Source organism: Microtus oregoni, unplaced genomic scaffold (genome assembly GCF_018167655.1).
Source record: "Microtus oregoni isolate MIOR12 unplaced genomic scaffold, Mior012 000026F_ref0000081, whole genome shotgun sequence".
Lineage (NCBI taxonomy): Eukaryota > Metazoa > Chordata > Mammalia > Rodentia > Cricetidae > Microtus > Microtus oregoni.
Genome location: NW_024543085.1, coordinates 26,800,812 through 26,815,679, shown reverse-complemented (window position 1 = coordinate 26,815,679; position 14,868 = coordinate 26,800,812). Strand labels below are relative to the sequence as shown.

Genomic DNA, 14,868 nt, shown 5'->3' with positions numbered 1-14,868 from the left:
AAGCATAAAATGATAGAAATTTGTTAATTTAAGATGTAAGAGTTAGTTAATAAGAAGCCTAAGCTAATAATAGACCAAACAGCATGTAATAAATATTAGGCACCAGAGTGGCTTCAATAACAGATGTGTGAAAAAAATCCAGTCCAGGGGGACCAGCAAGGATGGAGAACACTTCTAGCTACATCTGGCACCCAACATCTGGGGCTAACCTGTGTGGCCCGCCACCCACTTCAGGTCTGATGCTTGTATACCTGCCCACTCTGGGTTAGGAGGAAAGTAGCTAAGAGTGTGCCTGCAGCTCAGCACTCCCTGCCTAGGCAAGCGGGTGGATCAGGGCTGCTAGGCAGGCACAGACAGGAGAGCCCACCATCATACACAGAGACATTTCCAGGCTGCGTAGCACGCTGAGTGGCAGATTAGGGCTTGTGTGCTGCATGATGATTTTATTTTGAATTTTACCATGAGGCTCGTGGTTTGTTACCTCACATCTTGCTTTTTGGGTGGCTACAAGGCATCTGCCTGACTCCGCCTTCTTTGTCCCTATATTCAGTTTAGTTTTCCCACCCAGCTACATCCTGCCCTTCCATAAGTAAAAGCAGCTTTTTTATTAACTAATGGTAAGAAAACATTCACAGCACACAGAGGGAATCCCATATCAACCCTGTGTTCAAGGAGATAAATAAAGAAATCGAATAAAGGGAGTGGTGACCTCAGGGCAAGATCCCACCTGGCTAAACTTCTAACTTGTGGAAACAAACTAAAGAAAAGCTTAGAGCCAGTGTAAGGGGCGCCAATGTAGGGGGCACACCTTTAATCCCAGCACTGGGAGGCAGAGGCTGTCAGAGTTTGAGGCCAGCCTGTTCTACAGAACAAGTTTCAGGACAACCAACCTTAGGCTGTGAAGGACAGAAAGCTGGTGAAGATGTAACTGAATGATGGGGTCATGTTCCAGGCCCAGTAAGCCATGGAATTTGGCATCTTTGGCCAGGTTGTTCTGGCTTTAGAGTTAAGGATAGAAGAAAGGAGTTATAAAATAAAGCTGCTGAGGGCAGGCATGTGTCGGGGCGTCCCTGAAACGGATACCTAATAGAGAGGTCATTGCATGAAGCCATGAAGTTGAAGCCTGGATTGCCTTTAGAGAACCCAAGATGTTAGAGATACCAAAGGCGAGCTGCTAACAGAGAGTGGAACCAGTCCAAGAGAAAGAAGTATGTTACAGTCAAACCTGAACTGAGTTGGGGATCTGAAGAGTGTTCTGACATCAGACATGGAGATGCAAAGTTCAGAGTTTGCCCAGCTGGTTTTTGGTCTTCCTTTGGTCTAATATTTTCTCACTATGCTCCCTTCCCTATGTTTTGAAATGGTATCCTGTGCCATTGTATGTTGAAAATAAGTGATCTGCTTTTTGATTTTAATTTTACAGAAGGCTGCAGTTAAAAGATTGCTTAAGTCTCAGAAGACTTTGGACTTTACTAAGAGGGACTTTTGAAGTTGGACTGAATGCATTATTTTGCACTATGATATGGCTATAAGTCTTTGGGGGCCAGGGGGAATGTGGTAGTTCGAAAGGAAATGGCCCCCAAAGGGAGTGGGACTTGTTGGAGTAGTGTGGCCTTGTCAGAGGAAGTGTGTCATTGTGGGGTAGGCTTTGAGGATTCCTATGCTCAGGATAAGACCTAGTGTCTCAGTTGACTTACTGCTGCCTGCAAGATGTAGGACTCTTAGTTCCAGCACAACTTCTGCCTACACACACCCATGTTCCCAGGCATGATAATGGACTAAACCTCTGAAACTGTAAGCAAGCCATCCCAATTAAATGTCTTCATTATAAGAGTTGTTGTGGTCATGGTGTCTCTTCACAGCAATAAAAACTCTTAAGACATGGAGCGTGAGACACATGCTTGCTTGAGCCTGCTTCCATTCTATAGTGTGCACTCTATGCTTTTACTCTCACTTTTAATAAATTTATATTTTCATCTCTCCCTTGTACCCTGTTCAATTCTCTGTCCAAGATGTAAAGTCCTCAAAAACACCTAGTAACAATTTTATTTTCTACAGACTGCCTGCCATCTTTATAGTTCAGTGCTCATTTTTGCAATTTTACTTTATTTGTTATTTCACTCCCTGTATTATATAAGAATGTATGGAAAATATAATTATAAAAGCCTGCCAATATTAATCCAACTGAAACTCTAAACATAGCCTTTACTACTTTCAACTACGTCACTCTACTGAAAAACAATGGCTACAGCATAATCAGATATTCTTACCTCTTTAAGTATTACCCAGAAGTCAGTAAAGTACCCTATACTTTGTGGTAAAGATAGCCAAAAATCTCAAAAGCTCTAATTGTAACTCATAATATAGCAATAAAAATATTTTTCAAAATCTGTGTTTAATCTATCATCCAGAGTATCACAGCCTGCTGAAAATCAAGACTTCAACAAATGCCAAAGTCATAGATATATGAATTTTCAACTATCCAAAATTCTGAGCTGAGAGAAATTAGAAGTTATTTTCAGCACTTTAAAAATCTATGCTTCAGTTTATATGAGGAGAGTTAATAAACATGTTTCATACCTTTCAAAAATAGCTTATTCATATTTATATATAAATAATATAATTTTTGTTTGAGACAGGGTTTCTCTATGTAGCTTTGGTTGGCTACTATATAGACCTGAAAGTAATTATATAGAGCAAGCTGGCCTCAGACTCACACAGATCTATCTTTGGCTCACAAGTGCTGGGATTAAAGGTGTGTGTCACCATGCCCAGCCTTAAATAATATAATTCTAAAAGTCAATTTTCTAAGCACAAATCAAGTGTGTTATGTATATATGTGTACATGTAAAGTATGCACAATAATAGATAGGAGCAAATATATCGAAGGATGAAAGTACAGAGTAAATATGTAGACATATACATTCACAACAAAAATAAAGGAAGATAAAAGACTATCCTACCACAAAAATTAGTAAAACTGAGTTTAACAGCAAATTAATCTAAGCCCATGTGGTCATTTTCAATACAGGGTTTTCATTTATTGAGTTATTTTAATCGATTTAAATAAATTATTTTAAAATAACTAATAGTTTTTTAGGCACTTCTTCAATAAGAAAGGGGGAAGAAAAAGAACTGATAAAAAAATCTGACCATTCCCCAAATAGTTAACGCCAGAAATTCTACTCCTAGGCACATGTGGAAAAAATGAAAACATTAAGTTCATGTAAAAAATCTTCACATTAAACAATGTTTATTGAAACCTTGTTCATAATGTCTAAGAAGTATATATAATCCAAACACCCATCAAGTAATGAATGCACATTCATATTACTTTCACATCTTTACACATTCATATTAGCAGACAGGAAATAGATATGGCACAGACACATGATATAGTATGCATGAACTTTAAAAGCAGCACTGTAAGTAGAAGAAGCTAGTCACAAAAAAAAATGCATTTCATCATCCCATCTATATGAAAGACCTGGAATAAAAAAATCTGCAGGGACAAAGAGTACTTAGTACCTGCTTATGGACAGAAGGTCAGTGGAAGGGGACTATTCTTCATAGCAACTACAAAAACATGGTAAAATAACTACAATAATAGTTGCATTTATCTCTGAATATATTAAAACCCACTGATTTGGTTATTTTATGTAGCTAAAATATATTGTATATAAATTATACATTAACAACAATATTATATTAAAAAAACTAAAAATACTTATAATCAAGAAACTAGAAGAAACCATATCTTAAAATCAATCAAGGGGCTGGAGAGATGGCTCAGTGGTTAAGAGCATTGCCTGCTCTTCCAAAGGTCCTGAGTTCAATTCCCAGCAACCACATGGTGGCTCACAACCATCTGTAATAAGGTCTGGTGCCCTCTTCTGGCCTGCAGGCACACACACAGACAGAATATTGTATACATAATAAATAAATAAATATAAAAAAAAATCAATCAAAACATTGGTAGTATTCTTGAAACTATTATTAGGCAAATCAAATTTTTGCATTAAACTGAACTAAAATTTTAAGATCTTATTAGAAATATTGTCTTTAAAAATTTTAGTAACTTCATAATAAAAGTCTCAAAGACACAGATAAGAAACACTCCATTCCAAGTTCTTCCAATTAAATTCCTGACCATTTCATTTAAGATACTCTCAGACTTTGCTGAAAACCATTTAAGACATTTAAAATAAATTATTTTCTGTTTTGAACATGTCAACATGATGTTCCAGTGCCAAACCAAAATTACCCTTAGAAAGAAAAATGTAATTAAAAATGTCTTAATTCACTCATCTATTCGAATAGTAATAAACATTATGCTTAGATACAATGGTGGGGGAGCATACCTTACTCCCTATGAAGCTCACGGTCCAGTTGAAGGGGATAACTATTAAGCAAGTAACCAGACAAATAAGTACATGGCTGAAAAATATAATACATGATCTATCAAATAGGCACATATTGTTATCAAGTACTCAACCATAAAGGTGGGGGACAGCTACCAGAATTATAGAGAAGAGGGGGGTAGACAATGTCCTAGTAAAAAAAAGCATTTTAAGTGACATTTGAAGAATAGGAGTTAAGTCTTATGATTCTTCTGATGAAAGCTACGTAAATGAAAATGGCAAATGGGGGAAGTGGACAATGAAAAGTAAGGGTATCACACCTAAAGGTGTTAAAAAATATTCAGTTTTCTTTACATAAGTCCATTTCTTTTACAACAAACACAAGGTGATAATACTAAATGCCTGTCTTTGTTACTCTTCTGCTGTGAAGAGACACCATAACCAAGGCAACTTGTAGTACTCGGGGGTGAGAGCTGAGAGATCAGAAAAGCAAAGCAGCCAGCCATAGAGAGCTCTCACCTCTACCAATACTCAGACCGAAAGGATGATCCTATCCTCAGGCTGCCTCTGTCTCCAGCAAACCTCAGACCACGCTGAGCTCTTCTCTCCTCCTGCCTCATCTACTCAGCCCCATCACTTCTCTCTCCACTTCCCTAGTGCTGGGATTAAAGGGGCGGTATCTGAAGCGCAGGGATCACTTTTGTCTGCGCTCTGTTTCTCTTTCAGACAGATTTGGTCTTGTGAAGCCCAGGGTGGCCTTGAACTAACAGAGATCCCTTTGTCTCTGGACTACTGGGATTAAAGGTGTGTACCACCACCTATAGCACTCTGATCTTCAGGCAAGCTTTATTTGTTAAAATATAAATAAAATACCACTGCAACAACTTATAAAGGAAAGTATTTAACTGGGGAATGGCTTACACTTTCAGAGGAGTCCAAGACCATCATTAACAAGGAGCATGGCAGTGGGTAGGCAAGCATGGTGCTGGAACAGTAAAGTTGGAGGGAGGGAGGCAGAGAGAGAGGCCTGCCATGGAAGCTCCAGTGACACACTTCCTCCAACAAAGACACACCTCCCAATCGTTCCTAAACAGTTCACCAACTGGGAAACAAACATTCAACTATGTGAGCCTTGGAGGGTCATTCTCACCACCACAGTCACAACCTTAATAAGATATACTAGTCACAGTAAAGGAATGTAAGGATATTCTTAAAGTATTAAATACTAATAGTCATAAGCCAAAAGACTGACACTAAACCCAATTGTCTCCCCTCTAAACATGACTTAACATAGTTGCCACAAATGTTTAAATTAAATGTACAATTAACATGAAATCATGTTACAGGAATGGAAAAATAACACATATTTATAAAAAAGATTAAATTTCAATTCTAGACCTTACAAAAAACAAGTCTCAAAAAAGATTTATAGATCAACAAAACCAAAAGCAAAACACAACTAAGTAATTGTTAGTAAGCAGATGCTGAGACAATGCTAAGATGAGCACACAGACCTGCAATCACAGAAAGAGGCCTGAAACATAATATTCTCAATATGCAGGAGGAAAGAGAAATCTGAGCTAGCTCTAATTTAACAGTAAGATAAAATACTCAAATCTTGGGACAGTAAGATGGCTCGGTGGGTAAAGGTACTTGCCACCAAGACCGATGACTTGATTTTAATTCGTGAATCTACACAGTGGATGAAAAGAACCAACTCCTGAAATTTGTCCTCTGATGTCCACATATATGCCATGGTATGTGTACACAAATAAATACACTCACACTCTCTCATTCATTTAAATTCTCTTTCTAAATAAATGATGAACAATCTTAATTTTGAAAAATCTGTGTGTTGTTAAAAAGAAATAGACCTCAAATATGAAAACACAAAACATGCACAGTAAGAGGAGGGCTGGACAAGTAGCTATCTAGCACGCATGAAGTCTTGGGTTCCAATCACCGGCATCACCAAGGAAAACCTAAGTAAAGCTTACATCCAACAAACAGCAACCCAAATGATGCAGATGAAACCACACTAAGTAGATTTCAAAAGCAGGAAACACAAAGTATTATTAGGGATAAAAAGTGGCATGTTATACCCATTCAAAGGCCCAATATGCTAGAGAGATAAAGCTATGTTTGTATGCATCTAGTCACATGACTTCAAAACATACAGTACTTGAAGAAATAAAAGGAAAAATGCAGATTCATAATCACAGAATCACCCTGAGGTAATGAAAAGGAGAAAAAATTAAAAATCAGTAAAGCTGGAATGTAGTGTAGTGAAAGAGTATGTACCTAGCACACACGGGGCTTGGGTTCAATCACCTATGCTCTAAGGGGAAAAAGAAAAAAAAGAAAAAGAAGCAAGGCTGCAAAACGGCTAACATTTAAAGTCATCTACAGCTCCTGCCTAGTGACCCAAGATTGAGGTCAGAAACCCAGGTGAAGGTCAAGGAGGAAATAGACTCCACAGTTGTCCTCTGACCTCCCTGCAGGCCATGGCACACACATCATACAGACACACAAAATAATAAAACTTAATTTAAAAAAACACAATAGATTACAGAACATTTGAACAATAAAATCCACAAATTTGACTTTTGAAACATACAAGAAAGACAGTCTGTAACAGAATAAAGTCTTTTCAAGGGTACATAAATTTATCAAAATACTGAGCCATAAAACTAGTCTCAGCAAAGGTATGAGGTTATTTAGAGTATGTTCTTAGCAAAGCTAATAATTCAACGTAAAAAAGATAGCCACAGAGCCTGGTGTGGTGATGCACCTTTAATCCAGCACTCAGGAGCCAGAGGTAGGTGGATTTGAGTTCAAGGCCAGCCTGGTCTACATAATGCATTCCAGGTCAGCCAGCCAAAGCTAAAATAGTGAGACCTTGTCTCCAAAAAGAAAAAAAAGAAAAAAGAAAGATACGACAAGACAGACAGAAAACAAAATATTAAAAAGTAAATTCAATTTTAAACAAGAAAACCAGGCATAGTGGCACAAATAGGACACTGAGGCAGGGAACTTGCTTGAACACAGGTGTTGAAGAGAGACCAGCCTGGTCAATATAAACATAACCCATTAGGGGGAACAGAAAATGAAAAGACAAAATTCTAGCCAAAGGATAAATGAAAGTAAAATCTGGATAATGTTATGGTTAAATGGTTAAAAAAAATTAAACTTAAGGGGCTGCTAATCCATACAAACAGAAAATCCTAGTCTTCAACATATATATTAGAACTAAACAGCCTCATTTTCCAGTTCTCATTACCTGTCATCCAAAGTATATTAGGCTAGGGCATCTCACTTAGTTGCTACTTTGCAACTTTATAGGGGCAGATTTCAGGTCACTCAAATCAATTCCATATGAAGGTAAAAGTGACTTTCCTTCTGTATATCTTAAAAGATGGATAATTCTTAGTGGGTAACATTTATTTTATCATAAACAAAAGACTATTTAAATAAACTGCATTCTTTTTACCTGTAACACATATACACATGTATATGAATGTATATATACATATGCATATATAAACAACCACTATTTTTATTTGAAGGATTTTTGTAAGTCATGGGGCTTATAAACAAATGATCTTTCTGAGAAGTATTATCCTAAAGTCTGCTGATGAGAAAACTGCTTTCCCAAAGAATGCCAATGTTAAAGGCAAAACAAAAACTATTACATTCGTGGGCTACAATGCAATACCAAAGAAAGACATAAGTATGGGAAAGGGATTTGTTGGAGAAGGGTGATAAGAAAAAACAAAAATATCCTATGCATATGTGAAATTGCCAAAGAATTTCATAAAAAAATTTTAATTTTTTTCATTATGTCTATATATGTTTGTATGTATGTTATCTGAGAGTAAGTGACCACAGGTGCCAGAAGAAGATGTAGTATACAGGTGGTTATGAGCTATACGTGGGTATTGGGGATTGAACTTGGGTCCTCTGGAAGAACAATGAGTGGTTTTAACCACTGAGCCATCCCTCCAGCCCCTAATCAATTTTTTAAAAGAAAATAATTCTATTTATAATACCATTAAAAAGAAAATAACAATAAAACTGACAAAAGAAAACTTATAAAAACTCTAAAACATTCAAATAAAGAAAGCATAAATAAATGGCAAAACAAAGCAAAAAGGAACAGAAAACACCTACCACATTAAAAAATGGTAAGACGGCTCACTGGCAGACTGTTACTACACAGTGTGAGGAAGCTCTGAAGTTCAGATCCCCGCACATGCACACACATGGAAAGCAGAGGTGGCAGCGCTGAGGGGCAGAGAGGTAGATCCACCCCAGCAGTTCACTAGCCTAGCCTAAGAAGACAGACCCTGTCTCCAAAAAGACTGTGAAGGTGTGAGGGTAGAGTGCTCAGCAGGTCAAGGTGCTTGCCAACAAGCCTGACCATCTCAAGATCCACGGGGTATGCCCTCAAAGGTAATTCAGACAATATATCAATAGTCTATATTCAGCCTATAGAGATCAATCATTCTATAAATTTTCTTCTCTAAAATAATTTTACAGACTTTAATAGCTAGTATTATAAATAAGTAATAATCAGAGATCTTAACTGGTCATTTTTTTGAAACATTCTATAAATCTCTCATTTCTAAACCATCAGGATAGCTCAGCAGTAAAAGCCAGTGAACCTATGACCTGCCTTTAATCCCAAGACCCACATAAGACGGAAAGAACTAACTCCCAAATTGTCCTGATTGTCACAAGCACATTGTGACACACATGTGCACATGCACACACACAAACCATAAATAAAAATGTGACTTAAGTAAAATCAGAAAATCTCTCATTTCTAAAGGCAATTCCTGAATGACCGAAATGTAGCAGAATTGAATAGTTATAAAGCATTGAAATACATATTATCTGCATATGAAACATCAAGAACTTCCTGTATCATGCCCAAAAAGTTAATGCAAATATTAGAGCCATTTGTTTCTCTACATTTTTTTTCATAGACAGGATCTCATCTAGCTGGCTTCAGACTTACAGAGATCTACCTGCCCCTGCTTCCCAAGAGTTAAAGGCTAAGGCAAGAATGTTGGCTCAAATAGAAGGTCAGCCTGGATTATATAGTAAATTCTATGCCAGCCTGGGTTAGAGAGTGAGACCTTGTTTCAGAAAACAAATGAAGCTGGGCATGTTGATGTTCACCTTTAGTACTAACACTAGGGAGGAAGAGGCAGGACGATCTCTATGGGTTGGAGGCCAGCCTGGTCTACATAGTGAGTTCCACAACAGCCAGAGCTACATAGTGAGACCCTGCCTCAAAACAAAATAAAACAAAAACAAACAAAATTAAAAACAGAAACAATGTGATTCTAAATTGCCAAGAATGTTTATGACCTAGCCCAGGTACCCAGAATTCAACAGTCTACAGAGATCAGCAAATAGTCTTGCTTAAAGTGCCTTTAATCTAGCTGTTCAACACCTAGGAACTCAGAACTAAGGAGTTTCCTTTTTTTCTGCCTCATCAGTGCCAGGTGTGGTGGTGCATCTTGTAAGCCCAGCAACTGGGAGTAAAAGGCAGGAGGTTCAAAGACAAACAGTTACACAGCAAGTTCAAGGTTGACTGGGCTATGAAACAAGCTCAGCTAAAATGCAAGCTGAAAGACTGACTAAGCTACATAAGGCTCTATCTTTAAAAAAAATTATCAGACAAAGAATCTCACTATTCATAGTGACCAAAGAATAGCAAAAGCAAAAATAAAATAAAAGTAAAAAAAAGGTTAAATGCCCCAATAATAGGAAACCAATTAAATATCATTGTCTAGAATATAAATGTATCCATGCAAGTGAAAAAAAGAATATTCAATCTCATAGGAAAATGTCTGTTATATAAAATGAGCATCCCTTAACCAAAATGACTGGAACAGAATATCTCTCTCTGATTTTAGAGTTCTTTAAATTTTGGACTTTGATGACTAAGAATCTCTAATACAGAAATTAAAAATCCAAATTGTCCCCAAATCGATATGCTCTAAAATCCAAAATATAGATGCTCAAAAGTTTCAGATTTCAGGGTTTTCAATTAGAAATACTCAGCTATACTTACTTAAGTATACTAAAGAGCAAACAAAGGACATTAAATACTAAGCTGAAAAGATAAGCAGGCATGACAGACCTGGAATCATGTATCTGAAGGATGGGCAGGAATCTCTGCATGGGGGGGATTAGGGTAATTTACATTTGTTTCTGTGGATATTTAAAAACTATTCTAACTACAAACCTTTTCCATTTCTGCAATGAGAACAAAACACCTATTTATTTTTAAATGTGAAAATTTTTAATTAGTTGAGCTGAAATAAATTCGTCTATCCTAACCAAATGTTACTATTAAAATTATTTAATTCATTCAAATAAAATAAAATTGAGAATTATTCCCCATCAATGGAATTATCGAAGATGTAAAGTCAGCTTTAAAGACTCAGTTTTCATAGCAAAACCATAAATACCAATATAAAATACCCCTTGCTGTTCTAACGTAAGAGCAAGTTTTGTCTGCAGGCACAGAACAATCGCATTGCATACTGAAGCAGCTAAAGGAACTTGTTAGGGAAGTCGAGAGAGCCCAGGACAAGAGTCCTCCTCAGAGCTGAGCAGGGTAACCTCCATATCTCAGGTTCCCTAGCTGTAACACACGTATCACATTCATCTTGGTGTTTGGGTGGAGATTAAGTCTAGGAACTCATCTAACTGCTTGGGAGAGAACGGAAGACAATAACTGCTTGTTATTGGTAGAGCCAGTGAATAGTGGGCTTGAAGAAGAGCTTGCCAAGCCTCTGTAAAGCTGTATGGTGTGGGCTTACATACTGTCTCAGCTTTGTCATCTGCAAAACACAGGAAACTCGTTGCAGGTTTGTGCTTAAGATTAAACAAAACTATATGAAAAAAAGCATCTCAGGGACAGTGAGTAACTATAGCCAACATTATCACAACCTACAACAATAAACATATAAGAATAGGGATCACTATAAAATGTTTTTACATGTAGTATGTTCAATTCTACCAATGATCACTTACATGTACCTCCTTTAGTTCTCAAATTAGGTATAAATTTTAGAAACAGGTAAAATACAAGCAAATTAAACACACTGGAAAATAAAAGGCCAATATTAGTTTCCAAGTTTTTTTTTTAAAAAAAGTGCTATCTTTAACTAGACTTGTTTTAACATTTTAAGGTTCAAATCAACCTTAAGAGTTAAAGGAGAAATGGCTTTCTAGAAAGAAACCTGAGATTGGAATTCTTCCGTGACTTCACGGTGTGGGGGGTGGGGCAGTCCTATGCACGTGGTATATATGCACAGAAAAGTGTGTGTGCCAGAGAGGCCAGGTGGACATAAAGTACCCTACCCTATCACACTCCACCCTGTTCCTTAAAGTCAGAGTCTCTCACTGAACCTAGAACTAGAAGTAGGTTGGGACTCAGCCTCAGGGTTCTTCCAGTCTCTACCCTACCAAGAGCAATAGGGTGACAGACTTGCCATACGAATCTGTCCATGCTATGATTTGAACTTGGGTCCTCAAGCCTGTACAGAAAACACTCTCTAGACCTTTACATGTCTTTAAACAACTAACTAAAATACAAATGCCTTTACTTGAAGAATTCTTTCTATGATTCCTCATACAAACATCTGTATAAAAGCAGTAAAGAAGCAGTGGTTAGGGTCTAGCCTCACGTAGGTGAATGGCCTTTCCATGTCTATTTCCACATCTGGAAAATGGAGATCTGGGGGGGGCGGGGGGGGAGATAGGGACAACACAGGTCTCACACACAGACAGCCCAGGTTGACCTTAACTTTACTATGTAACTGAGGATGACGGTAAACTTCTGATTCTCCTGCTTCTGCTTCCTAAGAGCTTGCATTACAACCATCTCCTACACGGCTCAGCTTTTTGAGAGTCTTTAAAAAACTGTTAAGGATTAAATGAGTTTAAACACTTGAAGTATTCATAATACAGACTGGCATATGAAAGACATAAGATCTCACCACCCCCAAAATGCCTAGATTTCTGTCAATAAATATTTGCTGTTTTGCGAACAATTTCAACAAATGGTTGGCTACACTTAAAAAAAAAATTTGCACCTGCTTAAGACATCACGTAATACCTTTTACTGTCTCACCCCATTGGAGGTCATTTAGACCCCATCTCAAAAAAGTCAATTCCTTTCTTAAACTTCTCATCATACAAAGTTTTAACAGTCATGCTTACTAACATAAATTCAGAACCAATAATTTTATAATTAAAGTAGGCACACACCAACTAGCCTGACAAAATTCTCAATCTCAAGCCGCCTAACACTCAACCACTCTCCTTCAAAACAAAGTTTTCAGATTACTAAACTCTACGGTGCTTTAAAATAAGAAACTATACTACATTTTTAAAATGTCACTAAAATTAAACAAGATACACTAAACGAGAGTACAAGTTATATATGCATACTATTTTCCCAACGGCCTTAAGAAACCTATAGCGATGGATTTCTCCCAGTTACATTTTAACTGCAACAGCAGGTTCCGTCCACTCCAAATCAACATCTGATTAAAGTCACTATCCCACCAGATCAACTCTAAAGAAATGCTTTCTTCCTTAACGTGCCCATACGAAACACGTAACTCAAATGGGATTTGGGATTTCCAAGGCTCGTGCCTACACCAGAAGTTTAAAGGAAGGGCAGCCAACCAATCTGTAGGTAGTCTCCCTCAAGATCAGAAAAAGAAAAACGCCATTCGAGGTAGTGGAACGCCACCAACTCTTTAACCTAGACCCAGAAAAATGTGAAGTAGCTTCGGAGTCAAAGAAGACTTAGCCAAAACAAAAAGCAAACCAAAACAGAGGTTCTGGTACCTACGGCCACATGGCAACTTCAACTGAAGGTTAGTGTTGATCTAGCTCACCCTCAAATTAAAAGCTGGGTTCCAACATCAATCGGGGATGTGGCCATGTAGCAGGCATCACCAGGCCACAACCGGCCAGATGAGACCACAGGTCAGCAGCCTGCGCTGGGCCATGGCTACAATGTCTCATTGGCAACCCTTGACCTGGTGAGTAGGAGAGCAGGCTGGCAGTCTAGGAAGATTCTTCTACTGGCAGCTTCGCTTTGAGAGTTCTGCCTGAGACGCTACCTCTGGACAAATGTGAGGGATTGTAAAATATAAATGGGGGAGGGGGTCATTGTTCAGTGCACTCCCGAGATGCAGTCATTTTATTTGTACAGCAACAGAAAAATACATAGGTTCCCTGTTTTGCTCGTGAAGCCCTTTCTGCTGAGAGGGTAGTTCCCCAAGGCGAGCAGCACGCCCCCAGACCTGCCCTCCTTCCTTAGCTTCCCCCGAACTTCCAGCCCCCACAGCAAAGACACCCCTCTGCCAGCCCTCCAAGTTCCTGCCAGGATGCAGATGGACTCCCTAACTTCTCCCACCGCCCGGGCAGAGCTAAGCACTTTTAATGCGGGCTCCGGAACTCCGCGGCTGCACGGGCCGAGGCGCCCTGGAAGGGCCCGGCCCCCGACGCCCCGGCCACCTCTGACGGCGGGGGCGGCTCGCACGCCCGCACGCCCGCTGGATCCCGAGCCCCGCTCCATCTCAACTCCCTCGCCGCCGCCCCGAGCTCGCTCCCCGGGCCCTCATCCCAGCCTCGGCCCGCCAGGCCGGAGCTCTCGGCCGCCGCGCAGAGACGCTCTGCTCCGGAGGCCGCGCGTCCCCCTCACAGGCCCCGCCTGGGCCTCTGGGCTCCGCTGCCCTCCACCGCACGCTCGGCCCGACCGCGCTCCCGCCGAGCAGCGCCGACAGCTCGAGCGCGGGGCCCCGCACTTACTCGGGAAGGTAGGTGGAGGAGAAGGAGCTCCACTTGTGCAGCGCGTAGGGCAGAAGCCGGCACTCGGGCGCCGCAGGAACAGCTCCGCCAGCCGCCATCTTGTCAGCACCGTAGCGGCCGCCACCGACCGCCGGCCCCGCCAGGAGGAGGGCGGGGACGTGGCCTGCTCTTAAAGGGGCCGCACCGCTAACCCAAACGCGCTGGGCGGGGACTGGCTGGTCGGCGGCTGCTTCCTCCGGTTTCCCACGCTGTCCTTTCCTAGCTGACCCTCCCGAGAAAGCTTTCCCGCGAGGCTGGAAGAGGAGTGGCAATGAGGACTTTTCTTACAAGCCGCAGGTAAAGACAAAGACAAGAACATTTTTTTGGGGAAAAAAATCTTAGTTATAGAACAGGAAGGGAAAATGAGATCCGCTTTGGAAAGAGAATACCTTTCCTACTTTGGAAACCACTGCCCTAGCCTGATTATAAATCCTTTAAGGAAACAGTGGTGAAGAGAATTGAAATGCAATAATAATGTATCGTCTTTGTCTCTGGACTTGGCCTGAGGTTAAAAAAAAAAAAATGTCCTTGTCACCGTGTTCCAGGGTCAGATGGAAGCAAGAAAAGGAAAAGCTAGTGCGTTCTGCTTACAGTCTCTAACGCAATGTCTACATTGTAA

General features: G+C 39.7%; 1 protein-coding gene across 1 annotated transcript in view; it reads right to left on the bottom strand.

Annotated features, from left to right (window-relative positions):
• The window catches only part of Mkln1 (muskelin 1), a 123,203-nt gene extending 108,754 nt beyond the window's left edge, over positions 1 to 14,449 (bottom strand). The window contains exon 1 of the mRNA XM_041675437.1: positions 14,211 to 14,449. Coding sequence (XP_041531371.1) covers positions 14,211 to 14,308 — 98 coding nt within the window. The 5' untranslated portion in view covers positions 14,309 to 14,449. The remainder of the gene's footprint in view (positions 1 to 14,210) is intronic.
• Positions 14,450 to 14,868: the final 419 nt, after the last annotated feature.